The sequence below is a fragment of the Aythya ferina genome (assembly GCF_964211825.1).
Source record: "Aythya ferina genome assembly, chromosome: 18".
Lineage (NCBI taxonomy): Eukaryota > Metazoa > Chordata > Aves > Anseriformes > Anatidae > Aythya > Aythya ferina.
In genome coordinates this window covers 503,578-528,759 of record NC_140317.1, presented here as the reverse complement: position 1 = coordinate 528,759, position 25,182 = coordinate 503,578, and the positions used below count along the sequence as shown (strand labels likewise).

The following is a 25,182-nucleotide window of genomic DNA, read 5'->3' as shown; positions in this document are numbered from 1 at the left end:
TTTTTCCTGCTCCTTGCTCTCTGGCTTATCAATTTTTTGATTTTACACAGTAGTTTTCTTGCTCCTTGACTGCTTCTTTTCTTCTGAAAGTTTCACGGAAGGAATTAATTTTCACAAGCATACTTCTGATAGGTGGTCCAACAGAAGATGCCGGCTCTCACAAGAGTACCTAACAGATAGGCTTATGCCATCATGGCTATAACATTACTATTAAGCATATTCTTTCATTCTGCTTTTTTATTCTGATAATCTATAGGCACTTTCAGAATGTTCTTTTAAATTGATTGCTTGGATCTGCTTTGTCTTCCTGATCCTTTCTAATTTACTTATTTAGCACTTCATTCAGGTTTCCAAAACAAAATTCTGCAGTTGCTGTGTGCTCGTGTGCTCCTCCTTGAGCCAAATACGACAAAGCCACAAAGCAGATCTACAATGATGATCTGATGTATGACAGAAGTAGTTGCAAAGGAAACTTCCTTCAGTTGCTGCAGAGGTGAGACTTGGCTGTAGAATAGGAAGCGTCACAAGCTGTCAAGGTTCTGGTAGTGGGGGTGAAGGAATAATTAGCATGGAAGAATTTGGGAGAAAGAATGGAGATGCAGAGTAACAGAGATTGCAGGGGGTGACAAAGAACGAAGGATTAAAACAGTTTGAATTTGATAACGGTATGGCAAAGTGCCTTGCAGAAATTGCACAGAAGATGAATTATATTTCCAAGGGGTGGGCAAATGCTTAACTTGGAAAACAATTGCTAGAAACTGGATTGATGAATGTAGTGTATTCTACAGTCCCAGAGAAATCTGTGTCCTGTCTGCAGAATTCTGTTTAAAAATCCTTCTGAGGGCTGTGTATGTAGCACATGACTGAGTAGTTCCAGCACTGCCCTTGTAATGAGCTGCCTGAGCAGCAGATTTGCTTCTCCTGTGCCAGCTGCTATATAATAGGGCTAATTTATTACTCAAGGCCAAGTAATAACTCTCAATAGCAAGATTTAAAGGAGAGCCTATGACTTACCTCATTGTGCTGTGAGCTGATGATAATCACAATGATAACTGGCACCAAATGAAGACTGGAGTTGAACTGCAGTGTGTTACAGCATGAAGAATGGAACTTAAGGTATTTCCAAAATGAAATCATATTTAAATGATCTATGGGTCCTTTTTGGAATATCATTTTGAAATGAAACTGAGTTTGTGTGTCAGCTCCCATCTCAGCTGCATTGCCCCAGGGTTTGCTGGATTCCTGCACTCCTGCTTCCTCCTCTGTCCCTAACCAGCAGGATTTACCAAGTCTGAAAATGGATCATTGGTGAGGTACAAAGCCCTCCCTCAGTGCTGGCCAGAGACATTATTATGGTCTCTACCTCAACAAACTGGGTTCTTCTGATGTATGTCTTCCTGTCTGTGCTAGAAGGGACAGCTAGTGAAAATCACCATTCCCATCATCCTGAGATTGCTGTAGCTGGTCCTCTGTGCTGTCCAGTGTGTACGAAGCAGGATGCTGCTCTCCTTGTCACTGAAGGAGGTAGGAGACAACATGGCATCTTCCAACATTTCTCTCATTTATGACCACCTGTTCTGGCATCTTCTCAGCGGTGGGACCTGGCATGTCTCTGATGTGGAAAACTCTGCTGGAGCATGACAGGAGATCTTCTGACCGTATTGGAGCTCCATAAACAGGAAATGCACAGCTAAAGACAACCTACTGACTGCAAGCAGTCTGTGAAGAAGCTGAGGGCTCAGCTGCTACAATCACTGTGACTCAGGGAAATTTATGTGATGTACTCACTGAAAGCTACAATTTTTGCAGTACTTTTTCCTCTAGTAGGCTGGAGAATTTGATCACAGAGGTCCATTCAGTGATGCCCAGCAAAGTTCTTCATATCACAGCCTCATAGGCTTGCACCTGTGTGCTGCTCCTACTGGGTGTCCAAGTGAGTACCACTCCAGTATGACCAGTATGAGCACGGGAACTGCCACCTTCCATGTGGCCATGACCCAGTGTTGCCCAGGCTCCCTTCTCCAGGCAAAGAGCTGCTCCACACATATCTTCTGGGCTGAGAGAGTGTTAGTTTACAGCCATGTGTCGATCATTTCAGATACTCAGATCACCTTGTTAGGTCATTCCAATGGGTGTCATATGGGAAGCTGCCCCCATCTTGGCAGTTTTGTCCTGCTGGTTGTTGATTTGCCAGCAGACAGGTTATGTGGAGAGCTGGGCTGGCTCAGGCAGCAGGTGGATTCTGCCATAGCCTGAACTGTACAGAGCTCTTCTCGGGAAAGGTTGTTCTTCCCCGTTTTCTTTTATTTTGGTTGACCTCAGTGGACTCTGCATGAGTCTCGGAGTCTCTGAAGCCAATGTGTCTTTCTTGTTTCTGAGAAGTAAATATGAATAGGATTGTTCTTGCTGTCTTTCAGTTTTCCTGCAATACTGGAGGAGGTGCTGGTGCTGACATGAACAGGTGATCAGGGAGGGCCAGCTGAGGGCCACGCACTGGGTCTTGTGCAAAGCAGCAGTTCCTCAACCATATGCTTGCATCTGAAAAAATGTTGATTTTCGGAACATAAGTAATGCAGCTGGCTGTATTAAATGGAGTGGCTTTTCATTGGCCAAGTTACGGATCTCTGGAAATTGCTCTTTTGGGACTTCAGGATCAGAAGTTCTAGTTGCTTTGCTTGAAGTGGTGGAGGATCCAGTGTTTGCTTGTTGTAATAAACGACTCAGTCCCAAATAGGATTGCAATTAAAGTTTACAACTTATTAAATGAATAGAGGCAAGCAAACAGTGCTGGGTGCGCCAGGAGTCTCTGCTCCACCAAGACGCACACCAGTTACATCAGGCGGCTGGTTTTTATGCTTCTAGGCTAATACATATTCATCACCACTTTTGGAAAAGGCAGGGTTATTATAATTAGTTTCCTGGGATCCGAACCATCCCACGGATGCATGCGTATCAGTCTCCGGTGGTCCCTCTGGAGGGTCGCTCATACTGAAGGCTCGTAGTCTTCCTCCCAGGTTTTGTCCTTCGGTCGTTCTTCAGCTTCCCCCCTCTCCTTATTTGGTAATCTCTTAGCTGGATATCAGAGACCGGTGCAGCTCCCTACGCAATAGTTAGCAGTTATTTTGAAACCCCTTTGTTCTCTTACCCCCTAGACCCGAGTCTCAAGGTTTACCCTTCAAACCCTCTATTGACATGAACTGCTAGACCATTCCTTTGCAAGATACAAGAACTATATACATTAACCACTCTGTTTCTCTTAGACTTGTGGTTATACAAAGGTATGTAAGACAGAAGGTCGCATTTCATCATGCGGCCCTAGCATTGTTCCATATTGACACGAATCTGATGAATATATTTCACAGTTGTGATTGGAGTGGAGAGAGTTTAAAAGTCTCTTTTCCCCTCCTGATGGAAGGGAAATGCTTTGGGGAAGTTGATTTGAATTGCTGTGCCCAGGCTGGGATAGAAGGTTTCTTCCTCACCTATCCTAATACAATCTTCTGCTGGTTTTGTTTGTTTATTTGTTTATTTGTTTTTTTTTCCTCTTAAAACTTCATGCTTTACCCTCCATGCATCTTGTCCTCCAGTACTGAGAAAACTTAAGGAAAGGGCTGTAGCACCTTCATCATTACCCAAAAGCTGTTGTGCACTAAAAAAGAAAAAAGTACTACAGCTGTACTGGGTACTCAGATGCCAGCTTTCCAGCTACATCCCACCAGGAGTACTAACTCATAGCCTCTGCCAGCAGTGTTTTCAATGCTGTCTTTATGCCTTCTTTGTTGCGTAGGTGAGCCAACTGGAGAGCGAGGTCAGATAGGAGGTGCAGGTGATATCAACAGCCAGCCTCATTTTCCATCATTTAGGGGCCAGTGAATACTAAAGAATGTGTGTTTGAGGTCAGGGCATCTATCTCATGGGAGGGCATATTTTTGCATCGGAATTTTAATCTGCCAAATCTGCCCCATTCCCACACACCAACACAGAGCTAGATGTGCTGTGTCTGCTTTGCTGTCTGCCCTGGACTGACAGGGTTTTTGTTTGCTGCTTTTGGGTGTTTGAGAGTAAACAAATTCCAAGTCCTGTGTCAGTGCAAATGTTGCAGCAGCAGCACTGCATCTGTCCCCTGGTCCTTTTAGAACCCTGATAATCCAAACTATTGTCTCTTTTGTGTGTTATCTGAATAGGAAAGTTATCACCCATTGTCTTCAGTGGCTTGTCGACCATGGGTATGGTCACATCCCATGCTACTTTTTAGAGCTACTGGTAGAAAAGTTTAACCGAGGAGATTTGCAGTCCAAACAATTTCTTCAGTTTCATTGTGCAGAGACAAATGTATAATTTTATTTCTATGATAGCGTGTCATTGTCCTAAGTTATAACACTGTGCCTGGGTAGCCTCACCCCACCCCATACTCCGTATAACTCTGCATTTCTTTTCCACATCAGCAGGAGGAAATTGCTGTACAAGAGTGGCTGCAATGGAGAGACTGGCCCTGGAAGGATTTGCAGCTGCCATGCATGCACGTGTTATAAATGAGGTCTGAATTCAATCTGAATTTTGTAATATTTATAAAATAAATATTTCTAAAAGGTATAAAAGGCAAGTAAACAGCGCTGGGAGTGCGGGGAGTCTACACTCCACCAACACGCACACACGAACATCAAACATTCTAAGAACATCGCTTTTACATATACATACTAAACCCGAGTATGCCTATACATACATACAATCAGGAAAGATAACAAACAGTCCTTTAAGTTCCATAACATAACAGTCTCCATTTACCATTCTTTTTGAACAATATGTCTCACTTTAAGTTGTCAAGCAACTTGGTCTTCAGGCCTTATGTATCTCGTTCTTCCCAGATCGAAGAAAAACATATCCATCTCCTTTTCAAGGCCGATGAGGCCTGGGTCAAAAGGCACGTTCAGGTCAACAGGGGGCGTAACAGCAAAAGCCTTCGATGGCTGTAGCAGCTTAGGGGTCCATGGCGTAGCAGTCAGATCAGTAAAGGAGCCCGCAGCTCCCTCACTATCTGGCAAACCACATGCTTCTGACTGTGGTTCCACATGGCCTCAGAGACTGCTCGCCAAGTGCCGAGCAATCCCACTGCAACCTTGCCATTTTTAGTAGCAGAGTCCCACACCTTGACCTCAGTTTGGTCCCATATTTCAGGCTCATAAACTGTCTGATTGTTAATAAGGAGAATAAGCAGTAAGGTTACCAGGACAGTCTTTGTTCCTAAGGACGTATGATTCCCCATAATGCGCAACTGCTTACCAGCGAGAGGCAGCTGTGTGCACAGGTCCGCTTCTCTCAGCTGGAGCTTCTTTCCAGCTCCAGTGCGCCTATTTCCAGCGACTTTCTATACAAGCTTCTCTGAGCAGTTTGCTGAGTCTGGCCGAACTGATCTTCATGAGGCAATCAAAATGCCTGTTCTCGTCCTGGTCTCCATTCCGCCAGCCTGTTCCTCTTCATTCCTTCTTTCTGCTTCTTTATTGATCATAACTCCATCGTGTTGCCTTTTTTTTTTTTATCTTGAGGGCAGGCTCCCCTCTTATACCCTTCTCTCCACAGCAGTTCTTTTCAAAACAACTTTTCATTGGTCAAACAATTTTGAATGTAACAACAACAGCAAACACCCAGAAACATCCATGCCTTAAGGGCTGGAGAACAAGAGAACCAGCTGGGGAACAAGAAACCCTGAGACTGCATGGAGTCTCCTGAATCACCCTTCTTTGTTCCCTCTAAACTCTTTTATATTCCTGATGACCTCATCGTGAAGAGTCTGATGTTATCTCAGTCATGGGGTTTTCCAACCCCCATGGCCACATTCCTAAATCTCCCCCTTCTTTATTAATATCAACCATTTTCTTGACATGAATTACCACTCCATATATAACACACGCAGCAGACAACTACCTAAGTCTTAGCAGAGTTTGGGGCAAATTTTCTCCAGATGCCTGTGCTTGGGGAGGGGGCTATTACTATGCACAGGCCTTTCTGCATTACCCCACAGCTTTTGCAGTGGGATCTTTCATCAGAGGTCCAGTCTGTTCTCTCGGTAACTGGATGAAAAATTGTGCAGTCACATGGCCACACCTGCAAGCAGTGAGACCAGTATTGCAGGACATGGTTATGCTCACCACTGCTGGAGCCTTGCCATTCTGTGAGGATTCCATAAACGAACCTCTCTCTCTCTCAAAAAAAGCCAATCTTGTCTGTGTTGATTTAGCCTGTGTTGAAGATATCTACTACAGAAGTGATGAGACAAGAGCCATTTTCAAAAAATGAGCATGGATACCAAAGCCAAGAGTTTTTGAATGACTGGTAATCTCTGGTACCTTGCTATTGTGTGCTCATTGAGTCCTTCTCTTGTGTCCCCAGCATTCAAGACCTTTCAATCTCTGAGACACACATCGTGTATAGCAGAACCAAAGTCAGAGTCATCAGACATCTGTTTTGAAAATAAAAGTGATGCTGGCCTGAAACCTTTGCCTTGCTCTGTGTGGTGGAGGGCTTTTGTGTTCCCATGTTGCTTATATAACAGTGCAGCTATCAGCAGCTATTGGTGCTGTCTGACTGGGTGTCTGACATCTGTATCCCAGTGGAAGAAGGCAACATGAGTATTGTCAGGACTGTTTGGCTTCGATGCAACAGACAGCTGTCATGAACAGTTCTACCTGCCATGCAGAGAACATAGCAAATGGTCATGGTTTATCATTGTCATCTACCCTTTTTTCAGATGGTATACAGCCTGAAGGGCAGCTTCTTCAGCCTGGAAGAGAGGGATCTGGGGGTCGTGGTAGACAGCAAGTTGAACATGAGCCAGCAGTGTGCCCTGGCAGCCAGGAGGGCCAACTGTGTCCTGGGGTGCATCAAGCACGGCATCGCTAGTAGGTCAAGGGAGGTGATTGTCCCGCTCTACTCTGCGCTGGTGCGGCCTCACCTCGAGTACTGTGTGTAGTTCTGGGCACCACAGTATAAAAAGGACATGAAACTGTTGGAAAGTGTCCAGAGGAGGGCTACGAAGATGGTGAAAGGCCTTGAGGGGAAGACGTACGAGGAACGGCTGAGGTCACTGGGCCTGTTCAGCCTGGAGAAGAGGAGACTGAGGGGAGACCTCATCACAGTCTACAACTTCCTCGTAAGGGGGTGTCGAGAGGCAGGAGACCTTTTCTCCATTAACACCAGTGACAGGACCCGCGGGAACGGGGTTAAGCTGAGGCAGGGGAAATTTAGGCTTGACATCAGGAGGGGGTTCTTCACAGAGAGGGTGGTTGCACACTGGAACAGGCTCCCCAGGGAAGTGGTCACTGCACCGAGCCTGTCTGAATTTAAGAAGAGATTGGACTGTGCACTTAGTCACATGGTCTGAACTTTTGGGTAGACCTGTGCGGTGTCAAGAGTTGGACTTGATGATCCTTAAGGGTCCCTTCCAACTCAGGATATTCTATGATTCTGTGATTCTTATGGCTTGAGAAAGCAATGAATTTTAAACCCTTATAAATACTTCCTTTTATTTTAACACATAATACTACAGCTTAGGCTCTAATAGAGCCTGTACACCCAAGCAGTGTTAACGCTGCTCTGCAAGGAGCAGCAATTGTTTCTTCTTGTCATGTAACTTATGACTGCCTCAATTGTCTTATCAGAATATTTCCAAGGAATTACAACACAGGACACATTTTTTCCTCTGTTGTGAGCTTTTTCCTTTATTTATAATGTTAAATTCTTTGGCAATTTCTACATTTTATTCTCAAGGTGAGAAATTAATTTATAAATTTGTAAGCCTTCCTTTTTCTTTGGTATTGTTTTTTTTTTGTTTGTTTGTTTTTTTTCTCTGCTTGACATCAGCTCCAGAAGTAGGAAGGCAGCTTTATTTCTTCAGTTGAAAGAAATAAATATATCACTCCAGGAAAGAGCAAGCCAGATCTGAAAGCAGTTCCTGTAAAACTAATTTTGATCTCAGCCCTGCTTCCTGTCTAAAGACAGTGGAGACCATGAAATGTCACATTAATTATATTTGTTCAGAGCATGCTGAGAACATCTTTCAGCTCTAAAGACTCCCTCTTAGGAGCATGTTCTAAGGGGTGAGAACCACAAGTTAGAGCAAAGTTGCAGTTCTCTGTATTTTTAAGCAATATTATTCTGATGAACAGCAATATTGAGCGTGCTGCTATGGTGTAGTAGGCTGTGATTAATTAGACACAGATTCAATATCATTATGTGTGCAAAACTACTAGAGTGAGGCCAAAACCAGGATACCCTCCCAAGTTTCCCTCAAATAATGCAGGCTTTGTTTTTCTTTGCATGGTGAGATCCTGCAGCAGTGCAGGATTCACAAGGGAAATTCCATCTGTAATCAGACCAACTATTCTCTCTTAATCCAGTCAATTACAGAAATTTGGGATGGACCACATAAAGGTTCTCTGGCAGGAGCACCACTGCACCAGTGAAGGTGGGTAGAGACAAAGTTATGAGGTCTGTAGGAAGGTAGCATGTATACAGTCGTACACAGACACACAGATCCTGCTGATCTTGGGTTGTCCATAAGCTCTCAGTGTTTTGGTTCAGCAACAGGCCCTGCAATATTTAGTCCTATGTGAGGGATGTTTAGGCTCAGACAGTCAGTATTCAGTTGACTTCAGGTGCTTTAGCCTGGGTGGCTTAGCAAGGGTGGAGAGCTGGCCTAGACTGGCCTCCCCTTCTATCCTCTTCTGCCTCTTTAATCCCGGCCTGAGGTCTGTGCTACCTCCCTCTGAGCTAGTCCAGGTCTCTCAGCAGAAGGTGCGAGGGAGTTTTCGCAGGGTTGCTTTTTAGCTGGGTGAGCTCATAGGACCACTGAACACCAGAGCCCATTCAAAGTAAATGTCAAGAGTGGGGATGGGAGCAGAGCAGGACACAGCTGTCAGGACAGCTCACTGCTCCCTGGTACTTTACCTTGTGGTTTCAGATGCTGGGTTTTCAGGGTTGCTGAGATCCCTTCCTTTTCTCTCTGTGACTGGAGTGATTGGGGGTGAATCAGTGTGAGCACACAAACAGTAAAGTGTTACAGATGTTACCAGAGCCAGATGTCCACCTGATCACTAGCATGTAAGTGTGGTGCTCAAGCACGTTAATCATGTAAGGGAGGCATACAGCCTTTGTGTGCAGATGATGCAAGACATGCGGCTTCTCCAAAGGGGTTTGAGTGTTGATTTATGCTTAGCACAAAGCTGCTCAAAATTCACCAGTGGGAAAAGACAAGTCCTGGGGCTGGTGTGTGCTAGAGCTCCTCCTACTAGCTGTGGTGTCTGATGTGAGGGTGTGCAAGAGGGCCATATGCATTTGATGTCCATTGCTGAGGGGGCCTCATGGCTTGTTAAAAGTTGCAGGGAGAAGAGACATGAACAACCACCTCTTGCAGCATGAGAACAGCTTGTGTGCAGGAAGTGGAAGATGTGGCTTCTCTTATTCAGAGTGGGTTCAAGCTTGCACTTCTCAGTTCCTTGAGGAGCATGTTAGCTGCCAGGCTGTGCCTTGAACATCCTGCCTGCTGGGGAAGGCTGGCTGAGTGCAGTCAGCAGGCAGGAGCCCAGGTGACACAAGCAGAGTGAGCATGGGGAACTCAGAGGGATGGCAGGTTTCTTATAATATGAGCCAGCAGTGTGCCCTGGCAGCCAGGAAGGCCAACCATATCCTGGGATGCATCAAGCACGGCATCGCTAGTAGGTCAAGGGAGGTGATTGTCCCACTCTACTCTGTGCTGGTGCGGCCTCACCTCGAGTACTGTGTGCAGTTCTGAGCACCACAGCAGGAAAGGGACATTAAACTGTTAGAGAGTGTCCAGAGGAGGCCGACAAAGATGGTGAAGGGTCTAGAGGGGAATGAGGAATGTGTTGTATGAGGAGTGGCTGAAGGCACTGGGCCTGTTCAGCCTGGAGAAGAGGAGGCTGAGGGGGGACCTCATCGCGGTCTACAACTTCCTTGTGAGGGGGAGTGGAGAGGCAGGTGACCTATTCTCTGTAATCACCAGTGATAGGACCCGTGGGAATGGTGTTAAGTTGAGGCAGGGGAAGTTTAGGCTGGACATCAGGAAGAGGTTCTTCACCGAGAGGGTGGTTGCACACTGGAATAGGCTCCCCAGTGAAGTATTCACTGCACTAAGCCCATCTGAATTTAAAAAGAGATTGGACTGTGCACTTAGTCACATGGTCTAAACTTTTGGGCAAACCTGTGCAGTGCCAGGAGTTGGACTTGATGATCCTTATGGGTCCCTTCCAACTCGGGATATTCTATGATTCTATGATAAGCTTAGAGAGTTGTTTCTGCTGTCATGGTCCATTGTAAGTGGACCCGTGAGTGGTCCCAGAGGAGAAGCTTCTCAGTTGGGAAACTTCTTAGTAACATGTAGACTGTGAAGAACATCTTTTCTTGAAAAAGACAAAATGGAGTTACTCAGACTTCTTAGTAGCCAACTGATAAAGAGATACTTCTGGGGTTGTGCTTTTTCAAACAGCCTGTCTGGAAGGAGCTTGGTCCTCCATTTCTCCTCAGTGATCACAGGAGCACAGCTGTAGGCACCTACATTCACTCAGATAAACTTTACAGTGCTGAACTCAGACAGGAAGTTTCACCAGCTCTGAGTATTGAACTCCCTGTGCTCAGAACAGGCTCTATGACTCTATCTATGAGAATCTACACTGAAATGTAATTTTCTTGTCTTGCCAAACTGTTCTTCCTATTGCTAACTCAGAGTGCAGGAGCCTGGAGGAGTTACCAATCCGTGGTTTGAATTCAGCATCTGTTCTGTGTTGCCATGCTTCTTTCCTAAGCATGAGGTCCACGCTGGTGTTTGTTGTCCAGGAGGTTGTGGGACCTGCCTGTACATGCAAGGCTTTGCTAAGGCTTCCAGTTCCTTTCTTCATAGACATGACTATTACAGCAGTGCATGAAAATGCATTTTATTATTATTATTTTTTTTACAGGGCAGAAAATGTCTCTCAGGTATGAATTGTAGCACTTTTTTTTTTTGAACCTAAGTGCTTTCTATTCCTCTCTGTGTCTTCCTGAACCCAACACAAGTATTCAGCACCACAGATGTCACAAAGGGGTTGGCCCATGGACTTCATAGAATAGAATAGTTCAGTTGTGAAGGGACATACAAAGATTATCAAGTGCAACTTCCTGACCAATTCAGAGGTAATCAAAAGTTAAAGCATGTTATTGAGGGCATTACCCAAATGTTTCTTGAACACTGACAGGCATGGGGCATCAACCACCTCTCCAGGAATCCTGTGCCTGTGTCTGACCACCCTCACAGTAAAGACATTTTTCCTAATATCGAGTCTGAACCTCCCCTGGCACTGCTTTGTGCCATTCCCACATATCCTATCAGAAAGAAGAGACTGGCACCTTTATCTCCATCTCTCCTCCTTAGGGAGTTGTAGAGGTCACCTACTTAGCCCCCTGTTCTCCAGACTAGACAAACCAAGTGTCCTCAGCCTCTCATCATAGGACATTCCTTCCAACCCAACCCTTTTACCAGCTTTGTTTCCCTCCTCTGGACACTCCCAAGGATCTTAACATCACTTCTATATTGTGGAGCCCAGAACTGTACAGAATATTCAAGGTGAGACCACAACAATGTACCTTCATGCAGGGCTTCAGGAGTGAATTTGAATTTGTAATTTGAATTCCTTTTTATCATACTTCAGAGGAAAATAAACCATTATTTTTCTTTTTTTTTTCAGCAGCTTTGTGACATATCTGAGACACTCCACTCTTGCTTGTTCCTTCTCTATATTAAACATCTTTTGCTCTTCCTTTCAGGTCATTTTTTCCAGATCTCTGTTTTACACTCTTTCTGGACTACCCAATTTGTTCATATCTTAAAGAGTAAAGCTCAAGACTTGGCACATAATCCAGTTTACCAGGTTCATGTCTCTAAAGCTGCTGTTTTCTCTTCCATCCCAATAAGATGTTTGTCTTTCAAGTGGAGCGTACCACTGCTGGCACCTCTGCAGTCTCACTTTTACCTAGTGTTCACACAGATAATCGGGTTGTTTTAACAGATCTATCTTCGACAAAGTGGCATAGGCTTTTAATTATATCCTTATTCCTTTCTCAGAGCTCTTTAAAAATGTTAAATAATTTATTCCATTTTTTGTTCTAGAAATTGGAATTAGACTGGCTGTTCCATGACTCCATCTCTTTCTTTTCCAATTTCTTCAAGTGAGACACGCTGTTTTGCCTTTTCTGTGTTGCCAGAACTTTCCCTCCCCACAAATTCTCAGAGATGATTAGCAAAGGCTCTCATAAGCCAGTTTTTTAAAAGTCTTAGGATGAATTATTCAGTATCAGTACTCTGTCTTCCTTCCCTGTTGCAGGCAAAGATTTTAACGTTTTATTGCTAGTATTAACTGTGACAACTACTTGATCACAGATGATTTTTTCATTAGCAGATGACTTTTTTTATTGAAGATACTGGACACGATCATCCATGGGTAGCTTTTGTTCTCTGCTGCACAGCAAGTAGTTCCTTTACTTGGTCTTCCTCTTAATACTACTGCATTTATAGAACATTTCCTGTTACTGTTAATGCTTTTTTTTTTCTTTTTTTCTGATTTTATCTAATATTACACCCACATTTCTGTAGTTGTTGTGAGAGTAACTGTCAGCTTATTTTCCATCTAAAAGCAATCTCAGAGGTTCCTTTCCTTACGTGCATAGCACCGAGCACAAAGGGTTCCCAGTCCCAATGACTTCTGGTGCTACCATATAATAACCAGTAAATACCAGTGCTGCAGTAAAATGCACGGTGGACAAAAGAGGAAGATGTATATTGAAATTCTGAAATCCTTAAACAAGAATAACGTGCTGGATGTAGAACAACCAAGTAGATAGATTTGCTTTGCCTGCTTTGCAAGACAGTGAGGCTTGGTGATAAATCTTGAGTAAGCAACACATTGTAGGATCTGGACATTGTGGAAATGCATCCTTGCTGAAGGATAGTCCTGGGGGTAAGAGGCCAGCCTTCTTCCAAATGCGTATATTCAGTTCATGATTCTGCAGTGAGCTTTATATGCAATGGCAATTGTCAGCCATTTTTTTCTAACAAGTTCCTCTATCGTTTTTGCTGCATAAATTAGATTGAGGTGAAGCAAAAATGCATTCTCATAGACATCTGATTGGAGGCTTGAAGTGTGGAAAAGTCCAGAAGGGAATGAGGTGTCTAGAGGAAAATATGGCAATTTTAAAATGAGGAGATAATTAATTTCCTCTAAATCAGCATTAGAATCAGAAAGGGAATGATTAGATTCTGATTAGATTCAGAAGGGGAATGACTGAGCGAAGGGAGGGTGGGAGGGAGGTGGTTCAGTGTTGCTCATGATGTTCTTCTGAGGATGTTCTCAGTTACAGGGTGGGGCAAATTACAATCATCAATGACTTTTTCCAGGGATTTCCCTCCCACTGGTTCTTTCATGGACTGTTTTCTTGTACTTGCATTTTTTGAAGCTGAATATCATCTTGTTATTTCCTGTCCATATTGCTGCCTGCTCCACTTTTCTGTGTGTGTCTGTTCTGGCTGCAGCTGATCACCTCCGATTGATGTCTCTCACTGTTCTGGATTTACTTGGCTGCAGCAGCCTCCTGGTGCTTTTTTTTAGGACTGCCTTTGTCATCCTTGGTATCTGCAGCCCTTCCCCCTGTCTACAGTGTGCTGGATTAAATTTTGTTCTCATAAATAAGCCATCCCAGGGCTAAATGAGTTTTTACAAGTGTGGTGACCCAGGTATTCTTCTCAGATGAAATGCTTGTACAGTGCAGTTTCATTAAAAAGAGGTCTGAGCTCCCTTTGGTGTGCAAACAGATGGGAGCAGTAGCTCTGAGGACAAGAAACTGTGGTTTCTCAAATGCTTCAAGGTATGCTGCTAACTAGAAAGTAAACATGAACAGACACTTTCATGTCAGCATTAGTGATATGCCAGAGATAAGAGGCATCCATTTTGTCAAAGGCTGCCCAGTCTATTAAGATGGTGGCTCACTTTATAGCCCTGGGTATGTGGCATGTGGGAGAGACACAGGTGTCCTCTTCCAAATCAGAAAGGCCAATATCTACACAGGACAGACAGAGGGAGACAGCAGCCACAGAGCACACTGCACTGCTGAGGTCTCTGTGCACCAGCCCAGTCTTTGCTAGAGCTTCAGAGGCCAAGTCTATGTGGTAGGGGTGGGGGGGATGTGTGGCTCTTGCCCAGCAGCCAGATCCTGTGCTGCTTTATGTGTAAAGGGACATCTTCAGAGGCAGCTGATGCTGCTGTGTTACTTGCACATCGCATTTGCACTTCTTCCAATATGTGTATTGGGAAAGAAGCTTTTAGGTGAATATAACATCCTCTTGTGCCAGTCGGCCTCTCCACCTGTGCTGGTGTGTCCAGACTGCCCCATGGGAAGTGGAAAGGCAGCCAAGCAGAGGTGTCTGTGGTCATGCTCAGCACATCCTGCCATGAGCACCCTCTGGTGTTACTGCGACTGGTGGGGAAGGAGGGCTTTGCTCTGGTGACATTTTTGTTCTCCCCTGGGGTAGGAAGTCCCATACTTCCCTCTCTTAGAGAAGGATCTCCTTAAAAAAACACTGGGAATGCTGCAAAGGCACATGCCACCAGGGCTATCCCTGCAGGAAGTGCCTGCTGAGTCTGGCAGGACACCCTTATCTCAGCTGCAAGGGCAGCAGGTGTTGTCTACCTCACCATGAAGCCCCAAAGCCCCAGCCCTCCCCTTACTGCCCTTGTACCCTGGCATGTGGCCACCACAGGCCCCTCACACTAGCCCTGCGCCCAGCCAGCTCCCACCCAGACTGGCACAGCTCCATGCGGTGTCTCCCCTCCTAAGTGGCCTCTGGCTGGGTGCAGTGGCTTGGTGGCAGGCAGGCCACGGGGACATGGCAGAACCATGGCTCTGACTGGGGGCACTGGCTGGGGCTGCTGCAGCCTGGGTCGGCCTTGGCAAGTGCTGGGAATGGCCTTCTTTTCTTGCTTTTTGTTTGTTTGCTCATTTATGAAGAATTATACCATTAGATAGCAGCAAAAAATAACAGCTAAATGTCATGTCTGTCTTCATATGCTTTACTGCAGAATTACCGGCAACAATAGTTACATTCCCTTTGCCTGAGAGGGATGATGAAGGAGTGCACAGGAATGTGCATCTGGCAGCACTTTGTATCTTTTCTATTCAATTGTTTTTTCTGCATCTGAGTTTCCCTAAGTTTTGGTTATGAAAGGCTGTCTAACACGAGGAATAGCAGGTAGAAACTGCATAAGAGATTTCCTCTGCAAGGAAGCACCATTCAAAAGAAGTTAAGGACAATTGTAAATAAAAAGGCCGTCCAGGCTGCATGCAAAAGTAGCTGGGGTCTTGTTTGGGGATCCTGACCTACCACACCACCAGGAAGAAGCAAATTTCATTTTAAAGCACAGGAAAATGTAGCAGCAAGATGCCCAAGTCTTAAGAGCTGTGCTTAAGGCCTGGGGCCAGGAACAGAATCTGAATTAACTATTCCAACTTTGTTTTAATTGCATAGATTTTGAGATAATATTTATAAGAAAAATATCTTATTAGAGATGCAGATCAGCATAAGGTTCTCTGGGACCTGTTCTCAACATTCTTCCTAACAGAGGGAGGGTTTTTAAAGTCTTTTAAAAAGTAATTAAAGAAAAATATCAACAACTAACCCACATTATCCTTTGGACAATCTCAGAATATCATCTCATTAATTTATTTTGAGAAGGAGAATGCACCAAATCTCAGCAGAAACTCTACTATGTTGCTTTTACTTACTTTTCTATCTTGCAGATAGGTTATTCATGTGTTCCAGAATATTTTTGTAAATATCCATTCCTGGCAAATGACAGCAGCAGAGGTGGATGGTGCCATGCCTTAGCTTTGCTGTGTGTGCATGTGTGCACATGGAAGAGCATCTAGCTCTTGCATATAATTTTAGAGAGGATCCATTCCTAAAAGAACAGACACTAGTTCTTAGTTGTTATGAAGTTTATTTTGTCTGGGAAACTGCAGAGCACAGCAGTAGAGTCATTCTTGTTAAAAACAAACAAACAAAAAAACAGTGTTGTCTGAGAAATGAAGCACATAAAGCCATGCCCTGACACAACCCCTTTGTAAGTGGTGTATGTTTGTCACATTATGTTGTATAAGTACATTGTACCCTTGAGAGAACAAATCTCTTGCACAGTGATTTGTAGATTTTTCATGGATTTTTCATTATTATTTTATTTTTACTCATAATTTTTAATTTTTGCACCTTGTGCATTGCTGGAGTGGAAGAGTTCCAGCTTCTGTGCAATCCACAAAAAGCACACAAAAGCAAGCGACTCTTCATTACTAATAGCTACTGTGGTGGCACCACATTCATGTTGTACTCCTGTGAGATGCTGGAATCCTGTAATCTGACTTGGAAAGGGAATATTTTGCTGCTGGGGGCAGTTTTTTTATTGTGTTACTGCAGTAGCTGATGCTGGGTTTTGTTCAACTGACTGCTGTGCTCAGGGTCAGATGGAATGCTGCAGGAGGAGGGGATGCTTACAATTCCTAGGATCTGTGGAGCTGTAACAGAGCTGATGGACAGGTCAGCAACCAGCTGGGCAGCCCGCGGGGAACTGGCGGGAGGCAGGGGCTGCCCTCCTGCTTGGGCCTCAAGGTGGGGGGTTTCTAGGTGGCATGCAGAAAGTCAGGTGCGGGTGGTGGAGGTTTCTCTACCACATCTTATTTCTGTTTTTGTTTCTGTTCAAGTTTTTTTTTTTTTTCTTTTTTTTTTCTTTTTTTTTTTTTCCTATTTAAACAGTTACTTCTTCTCATTTGTCTTCAGATAAAACATGGCATCTGTTTTCAAAAGTAGTGCAGCACTGTTTGGGGACAGTCATAGGAGGTAGTATGGCACATTCTTACCAAGGCCATGGTGGCTTGGGGCTGCCTTCTAGTTCGAAGTGCATGCATTTTGCAGTTCATCTTGTGAAATATCTGACTATGAAACTGCATCTAATCTGAACTCATCCATGCTTTTTGGCTCTGATTGGGCAGACTGGGCATATCACTGCATGCAGGTGAGCGTGGGAGACTCAGAGCTTCATTCTGGGCTGATGAGAGTGTGTTCTGTCAGTGCACATGGAAAAGAGAGCTTAGCCAGACTGAACTTCCCTGCAACGTAAGGACTGCAGGTCCTGTATAAAAACATTTGGCATCATTCCCAGATATTTTTTCAAAACCAGATGTACTCACAGGATCCTAGGAGCACAGAAAGCAGTTGTGCTGCCCTGTCCTTTGCTGGTGCTCAAGCCTGTTGTGGGTACTTCTCTGTCTGCCTTTTCTGTGCTGCAGAATTAGGGCACAGGGCATTGCTGATACCAGAGCTCTGCAGGGCTGTGAGTGTAAGCAGTGCAGGGAGAGGGGACAGACTGTAAATTTAGATCATTCTGGGAAGTTTCTTTTTTTTAACTGCTTCTAGTCTCCATTCCCAGTGTAGAGCACCTGGAGCATGCAGTGTTTAGCTGCCTCTTGAGCGTCGGATTGTCTTCCTGGTATGGCATGCTCTGCAGTTACTCAGAGGGGGATCTGTCATTTCCAACTGTAGACAAGCAACAACACTGCAGCTGGCCTGACCTGGCCTTGTGACTGTCTAGGCATATGTGGGGTGACTCTTACAGTACAAGGTTTGCCCAACAATGGGCCTGTTATCCCTGGCTGCCCAGGACAACAAAGTCCTTCAGAGCACTTGGCACCGGTGCTCTGCCTTGTACCAAATGCTTATGTAAGGGATGGAGCTGGAGTATCTGGAGCACAGTGAGTGGAGGAGGGTGCCATGTGCTAAGCCATGCTGGGCTTCAGGCTCCTCCTGGGCTGCCCATGTCATGTCCAGCCCTGAGTTCATGAAATGCTGGCGATGCCTTAGCCCCAGGCTTTCATCTTTTCCTACCCATTCCCACACTGAAAGCTGTGGTGCAATAACCCTTTCCTGGGGAAGCCTTAGGATCTAGGCAAGCCAGCTCATGCCAGCCTGTGGCAGAGCTCTGTCTCAATTCCTATTGAGATAATAGGCCTGCATTTTGGTAAGCTCATGTCAAAGTTTGTAAGCCAATTGTATGTGGGAGCATGCAGAGCTTTGGCATAGAGATGCGACCCTGTCAGCTACCATCAGCTCTGTATCTCTTGAGAGATCAGCTTTGTCCCAGCTGGATACATCCTCTTATTTTGACAGCATGGTGGGAAGACATCATGGCTTAATTTCCTAATAACAGAAAGGTAGCAATACAGAGCGCTCAATATGCTGCATGTTGGTGACCCAAGCTTCCTGTGTACTAACATATAAGCTGTTTACAGACCTCCATAGTCCGTATTAGCTCTGATAGCTAGCAAATTAGATGCCAGGTATTAACTCTGAACAGCAAAAAACAATAAAACAGCAAACAAAAACAAACAAAAAAACAAAAAACAATAAAACAGCAAATAAAAACAGCAAAAAAAACAATGGGTTTATGAAAGGCAGGTCCTGCTTGATGAACCTGATCTCCTTCTATGACAAAGTGACGCGCTGGGTGGGTGAGGGAAAGGCTGTGGATGTGGTCTACCTTGACTTCAGCAAGGCTTTTGACACCGTCTCCCACAGCATTCTCCTCAAGAAAATGGCTGCTCTTAGCTTGGACTGGCGCACGCTTCGTTGGGTTAGAAACTGGCTGGATAGCTGGGCCCAAAGAGTCGTGGTAAATGGAGTCAAGTCCAGTTGGAGGCCAGTCACTAGTGGTGTCCCCCAGGGCTCGGTGCTGGGGCCGGTCCTCTTTAATATCTTCATCGATGATCTGGACGAGGGCATTGAGTGCACCCTCAGTAAGTTTGCAGATGACACCAAGTTATGCGCGTGTTGATCTGCTTGAGGGTAGGAAGGCTCTGCAGGAGGATCTGGATAGGCTGCACCGATGGGCTGAGGTCAACTGCATGAAGTTCAACAAGGCCAAGTGCCGGGTCCTGCACCTGGGGCGCAATAACCCCAAGCAGAGCTACAGGCTGGGAGATGAGTGGTTGGAGAGTTGCCAGGCAGAGAAGGACCTGGGACTGATGGTTGATGGTCAGCTGAATATGAGCCAGCAATGTGCTCAGATGGCCAAGGTGGCCAACAGCATCCTGGCTTGCATAAGAAGCAGTGTGGCCAGCAGGGCTAGGGAGGTGATTGTCCCCCTGTACTCGGCTCTGGTGAGGCTGCACCTCAGTTTTGGGCCCCTCGCTACAAGAAGGACATTGAGGTGCTTGAGCGGGTGCAGAGAAGGGCGACGAAGCTGGTGAGGGGCCTGGAGAACAAGTCCTACAAGGAGTGGCTGAGGGAGCTGGGGGACTTTCTGCCCCCTTGTGTGTGTGTAACTGAACCCTTTATCACAACAGTCTGCCTGGTAGACACCTTGGCCATTTATGTGTTCAGCCTCCCCAGGCCACACCACCCAGGATTGCCAACTCTTGCCGCTGCCTGTGGTGACCACCTGCAGCTTCTTTCCCATCCTGCTTCATTGTGGCCATCACCTTCTCATGCACAGCTCAGCTTGATAACACTAACCAGAAGGAAGAGCTCAAAGAGAACGGGACATATTTGTCCATTAAATGAATTTTCATCCATTAGCACAAGAAAGAAAAACAGTAGACCATTTATTTTCCTAGGGGTGATTTTTGAGCTCACTGTGGGTATATTCATTATAGCTGTAGGAATACATGAACAACTGTAGCTGTGGTTACAATGCTTTGGACAGGCTTTTTCATTCAATGTAGATACCATTCCTCTCTGGCTATTCAGTGCCTGCCATGAGGGTGGTACTTCATTTCCCCTTTCTTGGTTGCTAATTCAGTACCAGGACTCCACAACTTTGTCAAATAGTGCTAAATACTGTCACAGAGTGGTGCTCACAGTGGCTGTGAGCACACTGAAAAGGAAGCATAGGAAAGTGATGAACTTGCTTGGGAGTGTGCTGATAGCTCAGGCAGAGCAGCCAGCATCCAGGCTGTCATCCTCTGCAAACTGTGCTCAACCCCCTGCCACACCTGCTGTTCTCCAGATCAGAAGCCATCACAAACCTTTTATACTCTTCTGTGCTAGCTACCCTCCTTAAATCTGGGCTCCACTCCCATGCTCTTTTCCCACACTGAATCTCCCCCATGCCCCATCTTTCTTATCCTTCCTACTTCTTACACCTACTGAGGGAGGTTCAGGTTGGAAATTAGGAGAAATTTCTTCTCAGAAAGGGTAGTCAAGCATTGGAACAGGTTGCCCAAGGAGGTGGTGGAGTCACTGTCCCTGGGAGTGTTTAAGGAATGGTTGGATTTGGTACTTGGGGATGTGGTTTAATGGGTGACATTGGTGGTAGGGGAATGGTTGGACCAGATGATCTTGGATGTCTTTTCCAACCTTAATAATTCTAATCTTAATGATACCCAGCTTCATTCTCTTCAGCCAGCAAATTTATAGTTGTTGCCAAGTACCTTCTTGAACTGCTGCTTTGCAGGGGAGTAACCCCTGTGTGCAGCAGGATCTGGACCAGACTTGGTGCCATGGGTCTCATGAGACAGGCTCAGCTTCAGCTCACTGCTGTGGCTTCTTCTGGTTTGGCCTCTTATGTGACTTTGTGCACCAGATGCACGTTAAGGAAGGGAGAGGACGGAGCTGCACTGGAGTGACTTGGCTTGATCAACTCTGGCTTGACAGCCCCTGTTTTGAAGGTGTCGAGGAAGGGTTCATGGACCATAGCATTTCATTTCCCACCTGTTTTGGTCTCTCACATAGCTCCAAGCCACAAAACATCATGCAGCCTATGTGCCCAGGCCATGTATCCTTCAGAAACAGCTTGCTTTTCTCAAGTGTAGGGTGCTGGTAGAGGTGAGTATGCCAGTCCCAGAAAACAAATTGCCTGCAAGCACAGTACTCTTCAGTGGATCTTAGCTTAAAACAGAGTTCTCGGCACAACTGTACCACATCCAGGGCCCTGGGTGGGAGAGGAGAGAAATTCTGGCAGCTGTGCGTCTGGCTGGGAAAGCAAGCCTACAGTGAGGAAGATAGTGCTGGACTTGAGCCAAATGGGAAATGGGTATGCAGAGCTTTAGGAGAGTTCACCCCAGAGCGGAAAGCTGTCCACAGGAACTCACTCCATGGTCCTCCAGTGGAGTTGTCACAGCTGTATGGGGTTGGTGGGAAGGTGATGGAGAGCTCATCTGAGGAAACAGCAGCTGCACAGAGATGCTGATGTTATTTAGGAGGACAAAGGATGAAGAAGAGTTTAGGGTGACATGGAGGAGAGTTATCAGGGCAAGGGATTTTTTTGAGAAGAGAAAAATGAAAGCTGTCGTGTTAAGACTGGCATGTGGGATGTGTGCATGGCTCCAATCTGCTGACACAAGAAACACTGAGATGCCTTAGCACTTGGTACAGTCAAAAGGACTTTTTCTCTTCAAAAGTGGGCGGTGTTACAGAAGGTGACCAAGGATGAGGCATGGTACCCAAAGAAGAAGACCATCAGCTGGGCTGCAGGGATGGGGGAGGAGGGGGGAGGGGAGGCAATGGCCATGTCTGCATTGCAGTCTCTCTTGAGTTTCTGCTGCAGAAACAGTGTCTGCAGGACCACCCAGGGAGGGCAATTTATCCCCAGTAGCCCTTGCTGTTAGATTCAGCTGAACTAGGAGTTGTGTTGGTTGCCATAACAACTGGGAGAGCTCATATGACCCCTTCCACTTTCTAAATATAAATCTGTTTCACACAATGTACGTGACACCATGGAAACCAAATGTTGAGCAAGAAAGATTGCATAAAAATGAGCAAAACATGGGATGACTCAACACACTAGAGAGAGAGATTGTGGGTAATGCTGGAGGGATTCAGAGGTGCACCGGGTAGTTTCCTTTACCGGGGCATAAGTTAGTGTCTCTGTGCCTGTGCCAAGCCTGAGGAGGCTGTATGGGGTAATTCCTGTGCTGGGATCTTCATGTCAAACTCAGGATAGATACGGATCTCAATGTAAGCATTGCTGCTGCTGAGTGTTTTCTGTGGACTTCTCACACTAGCAGTCCTGTTTACAGCATCAGTTGCCTTCACACACAGAAGGCAACTCTTTGGCTTCACCATATCAACCTTATTTCTGCTTCATGCCCTCGAGTAGACACATACGTTTGCCAAGTTTGGTATTTATGTAAACTGCAGTTAGACAGAAATATCAGCTCACTAATGTCATTACAGGGCAAGCTTTTCCCCCCAGAGGACAGGGGACTGTTGTGATGCAGGCTTATGCTGTGGCAGCTTTTCTCTGCTGTGTACCTGCATTGCTTCTTGCAGTTTCCACTGCATATTTTTTTTTGTCTATTTCTGTTACAAGTGATCCTCCAACACCAGGCAGGACATTGCAGAGGGACTGCGTAACAAGGCTTTGGAGCTTTTCTTTGTACTTTGACACTACAGCAGAAGTGCAGTGTGACTCAAAGCAAGTGGTGACAGCAGGTAACACTGCATTTAATTCTTACCTTTCTCAAAGCTAGAGTCATCCTCTTGATTTGCTCAGAGGCTGGGTGCTCTGTTGTAATAAGACCATAAAATCATGGACTAATTTAAATTGAAAGGAACTTTTGGAGGCCTTTGGTCCAGCCCTTTTGGAGGTCTTTGATCAGATTGCTCAGGGCCTGCATTTGTGGTTTTGGCATTGTTTTGTCTTACCTTGGGTTGTGTGTTTGGGAGAACCACTGGGCTGTACTCTGCCATAGTGCAAACACATCTCCAGAGAACTCAGGCTTTTAAGTGCACAGATGTTTCCTCCCTTGGATCCGTCTTTGAAGGGGAAAGGGGATTTCCTGCAGTTTGAAAATGGGAAGTGATTTTCCTCTGTTGAGCAAGGCTGAACTCAGGGGGTCACTCAGCATAGGATGGACTAATGTGGGGAGGGTCCTTCATTCTCTGTTTCCTCTCTTAGCTGCATAAAACCCTTCTTCATTTTCTTCTTCTCCACTGCTTGGAGTGGATCACATTGCCACATGGTCTGCAAAGGAACAGGGTGAGTTGCGCTGCTGCTAACTTGATCAAGAAGAGAAAGAAAAGTGAAACAAAGCAATCAGAAAGTCAGAAGAGTTAGGCAGAGGAGGCATTGCCACTGCCAGTGTATCATTGCCTCCCTGCTGGACTTGCATGCCCTCTTCTGAGTTGGCTGATCTAAACAGCAAGTAGACAGGGCTTCCACGTGCAGCCCATGACTGGTGGTCATTTTTGTGTAGAGCCTCTGGGATGTCTAACCCACTTCTCATTCTCTTCAGGAATGCTTCTAAGCAATATGTGTGTAACAGCAGAGAAAGCCATAAAACAGTGTGTTTCATGGTCAAGACTGCAGCTTCTGAGTAGGTTGTGATGCTCTGGGGTGGCTGCCCTGACATCCCTAATCCAATGCCTGTGAATGCTGGTGGAATGGGTAGTGGACAGATTCATGTGCTGTGCCTTAAAAAGCACATCCTTCTGCCTCTTTGTCAGTGCTGTAGTCCTGGGTTAGGTGGGTTGACCCAATAGATCTGCTCTTATTTCTTATGCTCACCTTTGCTAGCTCTATGGTACATGCTTTGGTGCTGAATAGCTCCAGTGCCCACTCTGCTTTGGGCTTCCTTTTGTATTTGCTGCAAATTTCTAGTTCCTCTTTGTTGTGCATACATCAGAAGACTCCTGTCCCTGTGCTTCTGCAGACAACAAATGAAAACCATTGCTTCCATTGTTTGTCATGAGGCCTAGGCAGATGGCTCTTGTCTACCATTGCATGTATCCCTGCTGTATGGACTTCTGATTCTAGAAAATCTTGTAGGAGGGAAGTGCTTGTGTTTTTGATTTGTAATGTTTTGAGAGATGCTGGATCTCTTTTCTAGGCTCCAAATACAGATGCAGAAAGATTTTACTGGGTTCACACACTCCCCTCTCTACTCACATTGTTCACTTTTCCTGTTTCCTCTATGGTGTGTTGCAGACATCCTTTTCAGGTCCAAATCTGGCTGTTCACCACCATGTAGAGTCTGGTGACACTCCCAGAAATGACACTGAGGGGAGTGGCCTAAGTGTTTCTCTTAGCTCAAATGCATTGTGGGAGTTGCAAGATTTGAAAGCCAAAAGGGATTGCTGGTCCACTCAGCTGGAGCTTCTGCACAGCCACCTCAAGGGGATTCAGGGTTCCATCTTTTTTCTCTGATTGGAATAGAGCAGATCTAGAAAGAAGCACTTAATCTTGATGGAGGAACTACAAGAAGTGAACAGCCTCCCGGTAAGCCATTCCTGTTGACAAATATCGTCATGACTGAAAGATTCTTTTCAATCTGAGCCTGTCTATTTTCAAGTTCCAGTAATTATCAGCAGTTCTGTCTTTGTTTGCAGGTTCATAATGCTCTCTGCTAAAAATGAAACCTCTTCTCTGTGTAGATTGTCCTCTATTGTGACTTACAGTTCTCTTAAACTACCATGGCAATAATTCTCCTAAAAATAGTAACAAGAGATCAAAGTAATAGCACAGTCCTGCCAAGCTGTTCAAGGAAGAGGCAGGCAAGCAGATGTGCTTCTCTTCTTGTGATATGTGGAAAGGGCACAGGGTGTGTTCTGGTATAAGCTGGGCTTGGGGAGGTTTGAAGTGTGTCTGTGCTGTGCATTGCCAGCTTTGAAGCTGGGCTTTTGAATGCTATCTGCTGGTTACCTCCTGTTTCTGTGCTGCCTTGTGGCCTTGCCTGTCTGGTCTCCTCGGACTGGAGCAGGATTGCCTCTCATTACATACAGGTTAGTCTGAACTCCTCCCATGTGCATGTGTAAATATGGTCCAAATTTAGCTGTGCTGATGCTGGAAAAGGCAATGCAAAGGGTCTAGATAGGACAGGATTGTGTCTGCCAAGCAAACAGAGTGAGAAACTCTACTGTGACACTGATCTCTTTTGGCAGAGCAGGGACAGTGTGGTGCCCCCATGGCATCCACAGCACTCTTATTTCTAAAAGGAGTGTGCCAAAACTATAAACTGTTATGCATTTTATAGCCCAGCCCCATGTGCCACAGCCCACACAATGTATCCCAGATCTCTCCTAGAATGTAGGGTGGTGAGGAGTAGAGGATGAAACTGAGTTTTGTTTCTTCATTCGCTTCCTTGTGCCACTTTCAGTTC

At 45.5% G+C, this 25,182-nt stretch overlaps 1 protein-coding gene across 6 annotated transcripts in view; it reads left to right on the top strand.

Annotated features, from left to right (window-relative positions):
- GAS7 (growth arrest specific 7) overlaps window positions 1-25,182 on the top strand; it is a 110,577-nt gene that overhangs the window by 12,727 nt on the left and 72,668 nt on the right. The window contains exon 1 of one of the 6 annotated variants that reach the window (XM_084492560.1): window positions 23,017-23,063. The exons of 3 other annotated variants lie outside the window; for them this stretch is intronic. Coding sequence is in view for 2 of the 3 variants with exons in the window: in XM_084492558.1 (XP_084348684.1) it covers window positions 24,270-24,302 (33 nt within the window). In the remaining variant the exon portion in view is untranslated. Of the gene's footprint in view, window positions 1-23,016; window positions 23,064-24,115; window positions 24,303-25,182 lie in introns of those variants that run through there. 2 more of the 6 variants (XM_084492558.1, XM_084492559.1) reach the window with 2 other exon arrangements.